Genomic DNA, 15,147 nt, shown 5'->3' on the forward strand with positions numbered 1-15,147 from the left:
GCTGACCTCGAGATGCGTCTGAACAACTAAGAGGCTGTGAGGGGGAGGATTAGGCGCATGCGGGGAAACACCGGCAAAACCTCGGCTTGGCATAATTTTTCCTTAACCTGCAATTGATTTCGCCAAATTGACTCTCTCGTTAGACGACACAAGATCTGGTGTTGCAAGGAATACCTAACACTCGTAGCCTTCATCATGGGCAAGCAGACAAAGGCTACGAAAAAGTTCGAGAAGAACCGCCTCAAAGACACGATCGAACGACGGAAAGAATTTGCCAAAGTCAAACAGCGGCACCAGCAAAAAGAGAAAAAGAAACAAAAAGCTGCGCTGAGGTCAAAAGACGAGGATGAGAAAGCGGAGTCGGATCTTGAGGTCGGAGACAATGGAGCCGAGGCTATGAACGAGGACGACTTCTTCCAGGACGCCGTTGATATACCAGAGCACGAGACTCAGTCTCTGAAGAACAAGGGCGGAAAACGGAAAAGAGAAAAGACCACTGACGAGCCCTCGGATCTTGACGACGATGGCTCGGAAGATGAGTCTGGGGACCACAAAACTCAATTAGCTGCATTGGCCGAGAAAGACCCTGAGTTCTATAAATACCTGCAGGAAAATGATGCAGAGTTGCTAGAATTCGACGCAGACGATGATCTTGCAGCAGTTGATGACCTGAGTGAAGAGGAGCCCCCAACAAAAAAGCAAAAGACAAAAGGGTCCCAGAAAGACGACCCCGAGACAGCGGGTGATGTTACTCTCGCAATGGTAAAGAAGTGGAAAACCTCCTTGGCCGAACAATTCTCCATAAGAGCTCTCAGACAAGTGGTGCTGGCTTGCCGCGCTGCGGCGCATGCGGACGACGAAGACGACAAAGTCTTCAGATACAATATTTCGAGTCCAGAGGTGTACCACGAGGTTCTCATAACGGCACTCAAGCAGGTCCCCCCAGTGTTGTCACACCATCTTCCAGTCAAGGAGTGCGCTGGCGGCAAGTTGCGCATACCGACAGATTCGCCCAAGTTCAAGACTCTTGCACCATTGATCAAATCACACGCCTCCTCTCTACATTACTTGCTCAAGAATTTATCCGATACGAAGACATTGAGGTTGACGCTTGAGTCCTTCGAGCCACTCCTCCCGTACCTCCTCCAGTTTCGCAAATTTTTGAAGGTTCTTACGAAAGCTGTCGCATCTGTTTGGTCCGATAATTCCTCTGATGAAGCAACAAGAATCACCGCTTTCCTCGTTATTCGCCGATTAATGGTCATAGGTGACGCTGGGATACGCGAGGCTGTCCTGAAGGCGACGTATGAGGGCGTTGTTAAGGGCAGCCGAAACACAACAGTTCACACCCTTGCAGGAATCAACTTGATGAAAAACTCGGCAGCAGAAATTTGGGGTATCGACCAAAAGGTCAGCTACACTACAGGCTTCACGTTCATCCGCCAACTTGCCATTCACCTTCGGGGCAATATCACCAAACCGACCAAGGATTCATACAAGACAATATACAACTGGCAATTTGTTCACTCTCTTGACTTCTGGTCTCGGGTACTGTCCAGTCACTGCAACTGGCTTTTGGAAGCACAGAATGGCAAACCCTCCCAGCTACGTCCTCTCATCTACCCCGTGGTGCAGGTCACTCTTGGCGCTTTGAGGTTGATACCGACCTCCACATACTTTCCTCTTCGGTTCCAACTGATGCGGTCATTGCTTCGTATCTCACAGGCTACCGAAACATACATACCCTTGTCGGCGGCTCTTTTAGAGGTCTTAAATTCGGCAGAGATGAAGAAACCTGCAAAAGCTTCCACACTGCGTCCTTTGGATTTTGCATCGAACATCAGGGCCCCATCATCCCTTCTGAAAACGAAAGTGTACCAAGATGGTGTCGGCGAACACGTTGTAGAGTTACTGTCCGAATTCCTTGTGCTGTGGACGAAGAGCATTGCATATCCCGAGCTTCAGTTGCCAGTCGTCATTATGTTGAAGCGGTGGCTCAAAACAGCTTCAAAGCCCACCGGAAACAAGAATGGCAAGCTCAATCAGGCACTTCTTGTGCTGGTCCAAAAGTCGGAGGCCAATGCTAAATGGATCGAGGAAAGGAGGATCAACGTCAACTTCTCGCCCAAGGATCGGACGGAGGTGGAAACGTTCTTGAAAGACGTGCAATGGCAGGACACTCCTCTCGGGGCATTCGTTGTCTCGCAGAGAAAGTTGCGGGAAGAGAGGAGAAAGGTGTTGGAGCAGGGGAGAAAGGAGCAAGAACGACGAAAGGCTGCAGAGGAAGAAGCTGCGGACAGTGATATTGAGATTGCTTGATGGGCACTAGGCGAATAGAGTGCAGTAGAGGAAGTTGTGCATAGAACCCCACAAGTCCATACTGGCGCTGGAGCCTGGCCGGCTGATGATGCTTCACTAGAATGGAATACTCGAAGGGTTGGAAGTTTGATATGGAGTATTGGGCTAATGATGATGGACTCGACTTTCACAAACAATAGCACCAGGTTTTCCAATGGGCTGCAAGTAGATTCCATTACCCCTATGGCAATCAAGAAACGAGCAGCTGTTCTCTTCTGTTCACCCCAATCTCTGTATGTCCAGCATCCCTTCCACATACTTCCCACCTATCTGTGGCATCCAGGGGTTTCTGCCCTTGTCCAACCTCATGCCTCATCTGCTCCGCAGCCTTTTTGGGACCCTGCTTCATAGGGTAGGAGCCTTGAGCTTCGTCTTGAACACCCTCTGCACCGCCCTGCTCAGCCGGCTGCTACACTAGTAGTGTCTTGGGAGACATGACCTGTGGCTCTTGTCTCGTATATGTTCTTATCTTGAGAAGCCCAGATTGGGGGTTGGTCTTTGCCACGTTTGAGGCGTTGGGTGCATCACCTTCCGTGGTGGTGGCCGCGATCGAGTGATGTAAGGGGCTGTATAGGGTATAGAGTGAGTCGAATGTCTCAATGGACAGAGCCGTATCTTCGGGTGGCGGCGCTCACTGAATTTCTTCTGTCGGGTCTGTCCAGGTGCCAGGCGCAGGTGAGGCGCTGGTAGGTCATGTGCCACCCTTGGAAGCGAGGAAAGGGTCTTCATGTTAGCAACTAGGGATGCCCAGTACTTTGTGCTTGTAGATGGGAGTAACCTGTGTGTTAGCAATACCCACGACACCCACGACTTGTCTTCAAACAGCCCGAACGAGATCGTCTTCTGGACCGTCACTCTCTTCATTGCAGTCAGGATGATGATCACCTGCCACCATCGTTAGCTCTAGAAGTATCAAAGGAATCCACGCTTCAGCGCTGGTTGCATGCCCATATCTAGATGAGATCAAGAAGCGACAGGTACAAAGTGGCGGGAGCTAGATCCGGGGGGCGCAACGAAGTCGAGTGGAGCACAAGTGCCGAATGCTAATGAAACGTCGACCACGCATCTCGTGGACTCTTTGTCGACCGGGCTCCCTCGCCTCGGTTGGTCTGCTGGTATTGCACGAGGCGCACAAAGCTGAGGCAGCAGAGGCATTATCTGAGCAAACACGAGCTTACCACGTCGGCCGACACGAGGTCCCGAGACTGTGAGGTGAAGCTCCCAAGCCTGCGCCCCCCAATAACCAAAACGGAAATGAGTTGTGCCTGAGCTGTTGAAACATCAGGTGATGTTTACCGATCGCCATTGCTCTTCTCGCATAAGCTCGTCCCGCCCGGAAAGTCTCATCATGCGTTACCGAAGGAGGGTGACATGGATCCTGTGTGTACCAGGTACTTTGTATCTTGCAGCTCAAAGGCTTGGTTCGTAGCTCTTTGTGGCTCCTGACGCTGGGGCGACGTCACCGCCAGCCGTATCGCTTCGTTGTCCAATTTTCTCATTTGTGCTCACTGCCTCACTGTGATATCGACGATTCACTGGTGAAATCGATCGCTGTGACTGAATATAAACCAGGACATCCTCCCTCCCTGCGGCAGATTGTACCTCTACCAAAACATTTTCGAAAATCAAACTTGAACATACACCTTGGCAAATATATCAAGGCTGTCTCACTATGGGTGACCCAGGCAGAAGCTTCAGCACCCAAATTCACCACGACTTCCAAGGCAAATGGGGCATCAAGCGCCGCCGCAGTCGAGCACTGAGCTTCAGACTCCCCGATCGCTTCGACATCGGGACTACTCTGAGTGTAAGTGCCGCTGGTCCATTGCTGCCTCAAGAGTTCAGGCCATTTCTAACCTCTCCCGTACAGGAGTACTGGGCTGGCCTGGCCATTGAAGAAGAAAGCGATGGAGCACTCAAGATTGGAATTGCAATCCATGACGGAACGTATGGCATCGACTTCGCTGTCCACCGTATATCCCTGGACCCCGAGGAAGAGCGTGAGGGGAGCGGAGATGGGGATTGGATTGCAGACCACGTCGTTGAGGAGCTATCCAACTACCGGAGGCAACACGAGTGCAAAATTCTTGGTGTCGGCGTCATTGGCGACGTGCACGCGAAGAGCCCAAATTTGTGCTCGAGGCTGTGGTCCGAGTTGGACATTGTGCCCATGTTGGTCACGTCCAACCCACTTGTCCAGGCTGGCAACCCGCGGGCAAGAGCTCAACGAGTGGACGAGGTTGCCGACTCGGCAGCAAGGAAGTGTCTTGCGTAAGTTATAGCCCTCTCACCGCCGGTGACTCAGCAATAACTTTGGTCAGGCTATATGCTCCAACAAAGCAACCGCGTTTGTCGATTAGCTTCCAGAACCAGGTCGAGGTCGATCTAGGTGGAACTATTCAGCTCACCACCATCGACGACTACAAAGCATCCGTCCGGGAGCCGACCTGGCGCGCTGTGCAGAAACACATCAAAGATGTGGTCGACCGCAAACTCAGAGTTGTTTTCTTCAGCGCGACACCTCAGGGAGGCGGAGTTGCCTTGATGCGGCACGCTCTGCTCCGATTCCTGAGACTCTACAATGTGAATGTCGAGTGGTACGTCCTGACCCTATCTCTTCTGTTGACGAGCGCTGTTCTTACCGTGGATTTTATCTAGGTTTGTGCCCAAACCCAGACCCGACGTTTTCCGAATCACCAAAACAAACCACAATATCCTACAGGGTGCTGTACCTCCCGAAATCCGAACAACGGATGAGCAGTTGATCAAGATCAAAGAGTGGATCGTTGACAATGCGGAACGATATTGGCTCGGCGAAGGAGGACCACTTCTTGCGCCCAAGGATGGTGGTGCGGATGTCATCATCATCGACGACCCTCAGATGCCTGAGCTCATCCCCATTGCCAAAAAGATGGCGCCAGACCGACCGATCATCTTCCGATGCCATATCGAAGTCAGAGACGACCTAGTACTTGAGAACGGAAGTGCCGCACAGCATGTTTGGCGCAATATGTGGTCAAGCATTCAACACGCCGACGTCTTTCTGAGCCATCCGGTTCGGTCATTTGTTCCCCCTGATGTTCGCAAAGAGACCTTGGGCTGGCTCCCGGCAACCACCGACTGGTGAGTATATTATCGAGCACTGAGCTTTTTCGACAAATCTGACCGATACCATCTAGGCTTGACGGTCTCAACAAACACATGGACGACTGGGATTTGCAGTATTACTTGCACGTTCTCCGGCAGGTTTGTCAAGCTCAGAGCCTTCCGCAGCTTGCATACCCAGCACGGGGATACTTCACACAAGTTGCGCGGTTTGACCCTTCCAAGGGAATTCCCGATGTCATCAGGAGCTACGCCAAGTTCCGCCATATGGTGCAAGACAGACCTTTGGAGCAAATCCACCAGTTGGTGCTCTGTGGACATGGTTCTGTGGACGACCCTGACGCGACGCTGATCTATGAGCAGACCATGGACTTGATTCTCACCGAATTTCCCGATTTGGTCGAAGATATCATTGTTGTGCGTCTGGGCCCAAGTGACCAGATCTTGAACGCCATCATGTCACTTTGCACTGTCGCCCTCCAGCTATCAACCCGCGAAGGATTCGAGGTCAAGGTGTCAGAGGCCTTGCACAAGGTGAATCATATGTGGTATGCTATTCTGGAGTATTGCTAACATGCCGATAGGGAAAACCAATCATTGCGACCCTCGCTGGAGGCATTCCACTTCAAGTCGAAGACGGTAAGAGCGGTTACCTTGTCCAACGTGGCGACCACGACGCCGTTGCGAAGCATCTATACAATCTGGTCAATGACAGGGAACTGTATGGTCGCATGAGCGAATACGCGCGGACACATGTCAGTGACGAAGTGCACACGGTTGGAAACGCCCTCAGCTGGATGTACCTCGCTTCAAGCGTTGCGGGCGGAAAGTCATTCCAACCAAACGAGAGATGGATCAACGATTTGGCCCGGGAAGCAGCTGGAGAGCCATACAAAGATGACGAGCCGCAGTTACCACGACACCTCTCCACCTGATGGACGAGTCGATGTTCTGGGGATGGGCGGGCGTTACGGGCGTGCCTTTCAATTTTCCCTTTATCATCTCCTCACTCATTCAACTTTCACGTTCTGAGACAGAATGCAATAATTTCCTCATTTCGCCAACCGGATGGTAGGTGGAGGCAAATACATTGGGCTTTGCAAGTCCCTCTGAGAGAACAAGAGCAAGAATAGAGAGCACAAGAGAAAGAAGAGCAAGATCTAGAGAAGACAAGAGATTAAGAGAAAGAGATAGAGCGGACAACGAGGCCTGGGAGCATTGGTAGGCTTCTCGATACACGGTGCAGTTCAAGCCTGCTGGGACCTGATACATCCGAGTCGAATGGCGATCGACGGGGCCACAATGATCCTCGTTGTGGTGACATACTCAGATTATGGGCCAATGATACACTTATGTACAAACACGTGGTAGAAATTATATAGTATGAGTAACTGCTCAGCAATCCCCCTCTGCAGCCTTTGCTAGTTGTGGACATGTACTGGTACTTACTTGTCCACATGTCAATTCTTTCTTCCGGTTCAGCCGGCCCATTGATCAATGTTCCAATGTTCTGCGTCTCTCAGCAGATGTTAAACTTGCCCCGCGTTTCCTCTGTTTTTTGTTTAGTTCTGTTCCTCCCGCACTGAAACCACCCCTTCGTTTGCAAAAGACGGTACGCTACGATTGCCGACTAAATCTTAGAATTATAGCCTATATTCCCGTCCAAGCCAGCGGCAACAATGTATCGCAAGCGCAACGGATCTCTTGGCTTCTCCTTCACGCGCTTCGCCCATGCCGCCGTTCCTAATTTCTTCGCAGATGAGACCCCTACCCGCATAGGTGACCTGACGGGCTACCGTCGGGACATGTGCTACATGCACCAGATCGCCTCTGCGAACCCCTACGTGCTTGATGAGCGATCCTTCTACGTCGCCGGCGTCGTCGACTCCGAGAGCGTGAGCAAGAAAGTCTACGCCAAGCTGAAAAAGAACGAGATCTTGATGGAGGACGGACTGGTGGACACGCACAGGATCGGGCCCAAGTTCCCTCACCAGCTGGCCCTGTTGAATATCTATAGGCAGAAGGAACTGGTCGGGATGCTGTTCTGGTGGGAGGAAGAGTGCCAGCGTCTGCGCAAGTTGGACGGCGAGGAGAAGGAGCTCGACGGCCTGATCTCCGAGTCGGAGGTGAAGTTGACCAGCACGGACGAAGATGGCGCAGAGAGACAGGCCGTGAAGCAGACTCTAGACCAGCTGAAGTTCGCGAGGGAGCGGGTCAGGATGAAGCGGAGACAGAGACCCAGTCAGCGAGATCCAGATGTCGAGGCGGACAAGGACGATATCATGATGGCCTTTCACGGACGGAGCAAGAGTGTCCCGAACGTTGGTGTCGGCGGGGTGGTCGCTGGTCCGGTCGCGCCGATACAACGGGGGCAACCGCCGCAGTATTTTCCTGGTTCTTGAAGAAATCTTCAAGATGTTGATTAATGACGCCGTTCGACCTTGGCACGCACGCCGTCTCCACCTGGTACGAAGAGTATGGAAATTCGAAACATGGCCCGCACTTCCCAATCGGTGGTAACAGCGACCTTTGTCCCGGCAGATCCGAGAGGCTGAAGGAGTTCCCTGGCCCAAATGAGTTATGTATCCCGGATCCCTGGCGACCTTACTATGGTTGTGCTGCTCTGTCCGACGACAATAACAAGCCGCGGCACGAATATTGTGGTTCGATGCTTGTGGTGATGCTTCGAAGGAGATGGGGTGGTCTCGCTTCAAAATCAGGCGGAAGTCGTTGTCTGGATCGATCAGAGAGCAGAAGATGCTCCTCCTACAAACCTCACATTTCACCTGGTCAGTGATTTCGACATGCGAGGTTATATGAAACTCTTCAGTTCTCTGATTGACTCCGTCGCTCAGGCTTCTAAAGGGGGCAAAAGAACGTCCGCCGTGAACAACTCCCTGCACGAAGAATCCTCGAGATGGCATTCACCATGTGCGTCGACGGGACCTGAAGCGACAGATACCAGGGCTTCGGTGACAACAAAGGCACGCAATGCAGCTGGCAGTAGCTCAATGTCTCCAGTGAAACCGAGTCTCGATGCAGCTCTGAGACCGAGTCCTGGTTCACACGCTCCGACAGTCGGGCATACTTTAAGCGCAAGCAGCGTCTGTCGAGCCGCCACTCTTCCTCTCGATCTACTTCCCTTTACAGAACTATAATCCAGTCCACAAAGCGAATTAGCTCGACCCAGAGCATCGAAGAAGTCTCACGGCCAAAGCGAAATTGAAGATAGACTGATTACAGTTTTATAGAGAAGACACAGCATATTCGGGGCATGTTTGGACCACCAGTGGGGATTGTATCCTCGAATCAATGAATTTTATTGACGACCAGCTAATAATTGCAACACCTCGCCCTTGCCCGCTCACTCCGATCTGAAGATACCTCTCTTAGGGCGGCAACTTCGTGGTGGGATTCAGGTACGGTCCGAGGTAGATATGGTCATCGGCCCAGTCCATCAGCTTGTCCCAATCGCCACAGACGTGGGTGTTGTTCGCGCTGAAGGGGCCCAGAATGCCCTCGAAGCGCCGCTCCAGCGTCGGGTCCGCGTAGCACATGACCGACTGTCGCAGGTACTCGGTGCAGTGGAACATGTGGTCGGCGGTCAACTCGTCGGGCACGATGCCGCGGACCGAATAGTCAACAGCCCACTGGAGGAGCCACTGTCAAAACAATCAAGGTTAGCAAACATGATGATACAACCATCAAAGGTGTGCTAGGAAAGCATCGGCGGATTAACGGGACAAGACATACCACGCAGTGCAGTTGATGGTATCCGGCAACGCCGTAAAACTCGCCGGGCATGCTGTCGAATGCCACGCGCCCGTGACGTGCTCGATGTAGGATCTCGTGCCACGCAGGGTAGGCCTTTTCCTTGGACCCCATGAACGACTCGTTGCGCTGGAAGAGGACCGTCTTTTTCGTGACTGGAAAGAATCGAAAATGTTAGCGGGGCCAACACCATATAACGAGCACTCTGCAGGTTACTGGATTTACCGAAGAGGAAAGAGGAAAGCGGATGGTGGAGTCTCGACAAAACCCAGAAACGCAGGCAAACATACATTCAGGTCCTAGGATCGGAGGCATCACGCCTGGCGTGTGGATGACTTCAGCCTTGGCCTCGGGGACATGGCGAAAGACGTCCTTGGGCGTGACGCTGAGCTTGACCACGGCGATGGTCAGCGCGGCGCACAGGATCGAGAGCACGCCGATACACCCCAGCAGCAGTCGCTGGGTCCTGTGGGCGCGGTGGTCGCGCATCAGATAGCCGCCGCTGGCGTCATCTTCCTCGTCGTCATCGCCGCCCGCGTGCTTGCGCCGCAGGAGGTTCGCCAGGGCCGAGGACGCAGGGTGGAGGGTGTGGTGCCGGCGCGGCTTCTCGTTTATGAGAGAAGAGGAATCCAGCGATGAGGGCGACGAGGGAGAGAGATGCTGCTTGACGAGCGTGTCGTCGGAAGATCTGGGTGAGTACTCTGACGGTGGCATTTGGAGTCCCGAACCAACAAAGGGAGGTATAGTTGAAGGAGGTCCAGTCCGTCAGCAGCCACAAGGTTGGAGAAGCGGGAAGACAGCGACAGAAATATGGGGAGAGGAGATAGAGGAAGAGAGAGAGAAAGAGATGGAGAGAAAAGGCTCGGGTAGAGGAGGGTATATGTGCTGACAAAACGTGGGACGTGGCGGACTGGAAGTCAGTGGGGGATACGGGTTTTCTATACAGACCGCCCAGTTGTCTGACATGGACGGCAATGGAACATGGAGCGTGAGGGATATGATTGCGTGGAAGGAATCATCATGAGACCTGCCTCGAGCTGATACGGGCATTTATGGAGCATACATTCATCTATATTGGGAGGTTTCCTCCCTCCCTGTCTCCCACTTCCGGGGCCTACGAACATGTACAGCCAGCAAATCCCTCCCGCTCGCTACTGCTACCTCTTAATAGTACGTTACTACGTTGTACTTTACGTTATTAACCCCTTTTTAGCCAGCTCGTCAGGCTTTCTACTTCACCGAGCGGACAGATTTCCCTTGGTTTGTTCTACGTTATGAGAGGCCTCCCCAGGACTGCTTGACAGGAAAAGTGGGGGGTCTGGGTCAATGGAATGCAATGGATATATCTACCTATCGATCTGCCTACTTACCCAAAGGACATGGATAGGTAGGTATGTAGGTATTTGCTTGCCAATCGCATGGATCCTTTTTTTCCCCACCCAATCCACACACACATCCAAAGCACAGAGACACAGAGGTTGATTCGTTAACATCTGTGGTTCAATGATTGTCCTGTTGCTGTTACTGTTCTTCTGAGAGCCAGAACAGAGTTCCCCTTCGCGTTCGCTGTGTCATCCGTCGTTGTCTCTCTCCGAATACTTCCGTCTCCCCCCTCGTCTCTCATCTCTCAACCATGCGAGCAAAACCGGAGCCAGAGCTCTGTATGAGAGGCCTAGCTCTACCTCTAGCGGCGTTTGGCAGTTGCGTGGTAGATGTCCATTTCCGGAGAGCGCTTTGCCGTAGCGTGGTAAATATCCATCTCCGGGGATCGTTTCGCTGTCGCGTGGTAGATGTCCATCTCTGGTGCTGGGGAGCGCTTAGCGGTAGCATGGTAGATGTCCATTTCTGGGGAGCGCTTTGCGGTCGCGTGGTAAATGTCCATCTCAGGCTTGGGGGAACGCTTTGCCGTAGCATGGTAAATGTCCATCTCCGGTGAGCGTTTAGCGGTGGCGTGATAGATGTCCATCTCTGGAGAACGCTTAGCAGTGGCATGGTAAATGTCCATTTCTGGTGAGCGTTTGGAGCGTTTGGCCGTAGCGTGATAAATGTCCATCTCGGGAGACCGCTTGGCTGTCGCGTGGTAGATATCCATTTCCGGAGATCTCTTTGCAGTAGCATGATAGATGTCCATCTCCGGGGATCTCTTTGCAGTAGCATGGTAGATGTCCATCTCGGGAGACCGCTTCGCAGCTCCCATGAGCGCCGCAGTGCGAGCCTCTAACACCCTCTGTCAGCACCCCATCCACAATCAACGCTCAAAACACTTACTCAAGGCATCCGGAGCCGGGGCTGTCGGCAAGGCCGAGGCCGATGCCGCAAGCAGCGTCAGGAGGGAGGTGACTTGCAAGAACTTCATGGTTGCTTGATGCGAGAATTCAACGAGACTGGTAGAGACTTGGGAGAAGAGAAGGTCCAAAAAATCTCAAGAGGCACGGGGTCGAGGTCCTCGTTTATATACCCCCTTCGGCGAGTGCAGTGTCGATTCTTGCAAAGCCTGACCTCTCGGACCATCGGCGATTGTTCGTCATACGGGTGGCCCCGCCACCGTGTAGAACCCATGGTTGATTGACGAGCATTTCCTGTTCTTGTCCTCTGGAAGATTCTCGCGTCCGTGTGGCAAGGTATCATTACACCCCATGCCCGGGTCAGGGCATTGGCCGTCGCTGGTCATCTCGGTGGATCGACGGAGCTGCGGTGCTTGTGATACCGGTATCAAGGAGGGTCGCATGCGTTATGTACAGAAGCTGACCATGAGCTGAGAACGAGTGGCCACGCATATGCCCTTTGTGATGGAACAACATTCGTACCTCCTGGTTCGGGCAGGCGTGCAGAATTACCCGGTTCAATCCACGTCGTATACAACATGAACCCATGTCGACATAGCCTGGCTCGAAATGTGTCTCACCGAGGTCAAAAGGAGCTCCGCGCGCCAATGAACCACTCCATGTCATGCCTCTTGTCTGAATAGAGAGTCAGAATATGGAAAGTACTGAACATATCAGGACTAGACTCAGTTGATCAAGTGCACGGCGTGGAACGGTATTGGCCCAGCTCGGCAATCTAGCAGGTCACTTCAGCGACCAAACAACTGTTAAGCTCACACAAGCCTTGCCTCTCCACACTCTGTGAGGGGCCACAGGTGGTGCAGATCCCGGTGGATTGCACAAAAGGACCACAAATCTTCAGTCGATCACTAAGTTATGGTGACACGGGCTTAGCTGAGCCAGGCTAGCAGCAGCACATATCCAGGAACTCTGGGTGTATGCTTTGCATTAGTTGATGCAACGCAGAAGACGTGTACTCTCGAAGCACCGCTATCGTTGCTCAACCGTCGATGCAGTGCTACCTTCGACTCCATGTCTGCGGGAAGAGCCTCAAGGACGCAGCCGAGGAGTCTCGAGGTGGCGGTGAGATTGCAGCTTGTCTGGTCGAGGGCCGATGGACTGCCTTACCATTCAATGGTTATTTAGGGGGCCTTGTAATGTGTTTCTCAATCATCAAGCATTTCATTGTACGATGCACAGCTGTGCATCTCCACAGGAAGGATTGTGGGGAACTTCTCTTGAGACTGAAGCTCTTGGGGTTGATTGGGAGAAGAACTTGTGGATCGAGACAGCAATGCCAAATCAAGGGAATGAGCGGCGAGTAAAGGCATGGATTGGTGGGAAAGTCGCTTACAGCTAAGAGTCAGCATTTCCCCTAAACCATTGGCTTATTCTGTGTATCTGTGTCCTTGTCCTTGCAGGCGAATAAGTCACAGCTGCTTTATGCGAGACCTTAAACTCTTATAGGAAGGTGAGATTTGAATAGATGAGGCACGTCCCGGTGACATCTCCCGAAGCCCATGTCCACCAGATTACGAACGGAGGAGAGCGATACGATATTAGGGCGGTTGCGGCCCCAAGGGGGCAAAGGGCACGCGAGCAGCTGACGAAACCAAGTGGGTTCCAGGTTCCACTATTTAAAGGTTCTTTGGACCGACCATCATCCTTCGACTGTCGAGACACGTACCTTGATTGGAAAGCGTCATGATCCATCTCCATCTCGTACCACCTTGCTATCTCGCACCCCAAACCTCGTCGGATTCTCAGCTTGATGCTGGCAGATCGCCTCTGAAAGAATCGACCACGCATGAAATGTGCATGGAGGGCCTGACCCATACCTCGATACAACCGATGTTTTTGGGGCTGATATGATCCTAACATGGCGAGGATGTACACAGCTGACCCGTTGTCACATACACACCGACAACATACGACATACGACATGCTCCTCGGTGGAGTTGGGACGCCATAAAGCAACGACGCATGGACCCGACCCATCAGGTTTGACTCGCACACATATGGACTCTTCACCCAATATCAGTTTTGCCGCCATTACCTCAGAGACATGGTCATCTCCAGCCTGAATCGACGATGGACAGACACGGGGAGGATCGTGCTCGATCTCCTCCTTGCCATTGTCCTCCTGAGCTTGATTTGCTGCTGTTCTGCAGGGCCCACGTCTCCTCGGTGCTGGCTCGACTACTCCCAGGTTCCTTACACAATACTCCCATGGAGCCTGGAGTCTGACTATGGGGCACCTGTGAAAGAACTTGGTACTGGCTCATCGGGTTCTGTTCTTTTGCTCCTGCGTCACGCGGACAATGCTACGGTGGCGGTCAAGCGATTCCACAACGCGGCCGCAGATCGACCTGACCTTTTGACACAAAGAGTAAAGCTCGAGTATCACCTGGGATCCCTCGTCAATGGCCATCCTGGCATCTCCGAGAGCATTGAGCTGCTGTGGGAGACCCGTTCGTCGACATGGTTTCTGGTGACCGAGTTCTGCCCGCGGAGTCTGGCCAAGGAACGTCGCTCGACAAGTCCGAGGTCTCTGACAAAATTGTTCCGGGACATCGTTCAGGCCGTCGAGCGTTTACACGCTCTGGATATAGCGCATGGGGACCTCAAGCTGGAGAATGTCCTCTTGACGGCGGACGGGAGGCCCAAACTGATCGACTTTGGCGCCGCCACTTTCTCCCACTGTCCCACGGAATCTTCCGACGCAGCAGACTGGGTCAACGTCGTGCCCGGAGACTATGGCACCACGGCTTACATGCCTCCCGACGTCTTCACCCGGCTCGAGTTCGACAAGGCAAAAGCCGACGTGTGGGCCCTCGGCATTCTATTCTACGCCATGATTACGGGATCGGTTCCGTGGTCGTCGGCCTCGATCGACGACCCAGACTACCAGGCCTATGTGACACCACAGAGGTCAGATGACAGGCTCAAAGACCATTGCCCCGATTGGGACGCATGCACGATGCGGTTTCCCACCTGTTCCATCGGAGCGTTTCATCTGCTGCAGAGACTGCCGCCCAACACAAGGGACGTGATTGCCTCGATGTTGGCGCCAGAGCCACCAGAGCGACCTCGTCTCCGAACAGTGTTGGAGTCTATGTCGTCCTGGTGAGCAAAGACACGTTGAATAAATACTACAGTGGCGAAACCCGGACTCTAGACCACGACACCGCCACGAACCAATGGACCCAGAGTGAGGCCGACAGGGACAGGGACAAGGAGTCGTAATATAACCCAGTCTTGCCAGTCTCTAGAAACGAAAATCTAATTGGTTCGAGCGAGGAGCAACGACCAGAAAAGAGTCAAGCTCAGGTTTGCGAAGGAATGAAGGAATTGCTTATGGAAGCAAATCCTTGGAGGAGGTCGAGACGGATGGTACTTTACCCGCCCACATGCCCACATAGCCATACGGCCGTACTTTGTCAATGCTGGAGTTATGTCAGACGCAGAATAAAGAGGCGGTCTGAGGCGGCCTGACAGCTTGAACTCTGTATAATAAATGCTGTGTCGTTTACTTTTTCTGTCTGTCTGTCTGCCTGCCTGTCTGCCTGCCTGTCTGCCTGACTATATA

The 15,147-nt window shown here is 52.9% G+C and overlaps 6 protein-coding genes across 6 annotated transcripts; 4 read left to right on the top strand and 2 right to left on the bottom strand.

Moving 5' to 3' along the window:
• Positions 1–195: 195 nt before the first annotated feature.
• AYO21_10346 (hypothetical protein) lies at positions 196–2,319 on the top strand (the record flags this gene model as incomplete). Its single annotated transcript, XM_022660267.1, has 1 exon — positions 196–2,319. One exon carries the CDS (start codon positions 196–198, stop codon positions 2,317–2,319), a length of 2,124 nt encoding a protein of 707 aa, XP_022507417.1.
• A 1,711-nt stretch (positions 2,320–4,030) lies between these two features.
• AYO21_10347 (hypothetical protein) lies at positions 4,031–6,398 on the top strand (the record flags this gene model as incomplete). The annotated part of the gene is made up of 6 exons (XM_022660268.1): positions 4,031–4,165; positions 4,229–4,629; positions 4,680–4,955; positions 5,017–5,481; positions 5,538–5,997; positions 6,048–6,398. 6 exons carry the CDS (start codon positions 4,031–4,033, stop codon positions 6,396–6,398), a joined length of 2,088 nt encoding a protein of 695 aa, XP_022507418.1.
• A 744-nt stretch (positions 6,399–7,142) lies between these two features.
• AYO21_10348 (hypothetical protein) lies at positions 7,143–7,865 on the top strand (the record flags this gene model as incomplete). The annotated part of the gene is made up of 1 exon (XM_022660269.1): positions 7,143–7,865. One exon carries the CDS (start codon positions 7,143–7,145, stop codon positions 7,863–7,865), a length of 723 nt encoding a protein of 240 aa, XP_022507419.1.
• A 987-nt stretch (positions 7,866–8,852) lies between these two features.
• Positions 8,853–9,948, bottom strand: AYO21_10349 (hypothetical protein; the record flags this gene model as incomplete). The annotated part of the gene is made up of 3 exons (XM_022660270.1): positions 8,853–9,125; positions 9,217–9,389; positions 9,525–9,948. The coding sequence occupies 3 exons, from the start codon at positions 9,946–9,948 to the stop codon at positions 8,853–8,855; spliced, it is 870 nt and encodes a 289-aa protein (XP_022507420.1).
• A 970-nt stretch (positions 9,949–10,918) lies between these two features.
• AYO21_10350 (hypothetical protein) lies at positions 10,919–11,590 on the bottom strand (the record flags this gene model as incomplete). Its single annotated transcript, XM_022660271.1, has 2 exons — positions 10,919–11,451; positions 11,503–11,590. 2 exons carry the CDS (start codon positions 11,588–11,590, stop codon positions 10,919–10,921), a joined length of 621 nt encoding a protein of 206 aa, XP_022507421.1.
• Positions 11,591–13,623: 2,033 nt separating this feature from the next.
• On the top strand, positions 13,624–14,688 carry AYO21_10351 (hypothetical protein; the record flags this gene model as incomplete). Its single annotated transcript, XM_022660272.1, has 1 exon — positions 13,624–14,688. The coding sequence occupies one exon, from the start codon at positions 13,624–13,626 to the stop codon at positions 14,686–14,688; it is 1,065 nt and encodes a 354-aa protein (XP_022507422.1).
• Positions 14,689–15,147: the final 459 nt, after the last annotated feature.

The sequence above is a fragment of the Fonsecaea monophora genome (assembly GCF_001642475.1).
Source record: "Fonsecaea monophora strain CBS 269.37 chromosome Unknown Scaff117, whole genome shotgun sequence".
In the NCBI taxonomy this organism is placed as follows: domain Eukaryota; kingdom Fungi; phylum Ascomycota; class Eurotiomycetes; order Chaetothyriales; family Herpotrichiellaceae; genus Fonsecaea; species Fonsecaea monophora.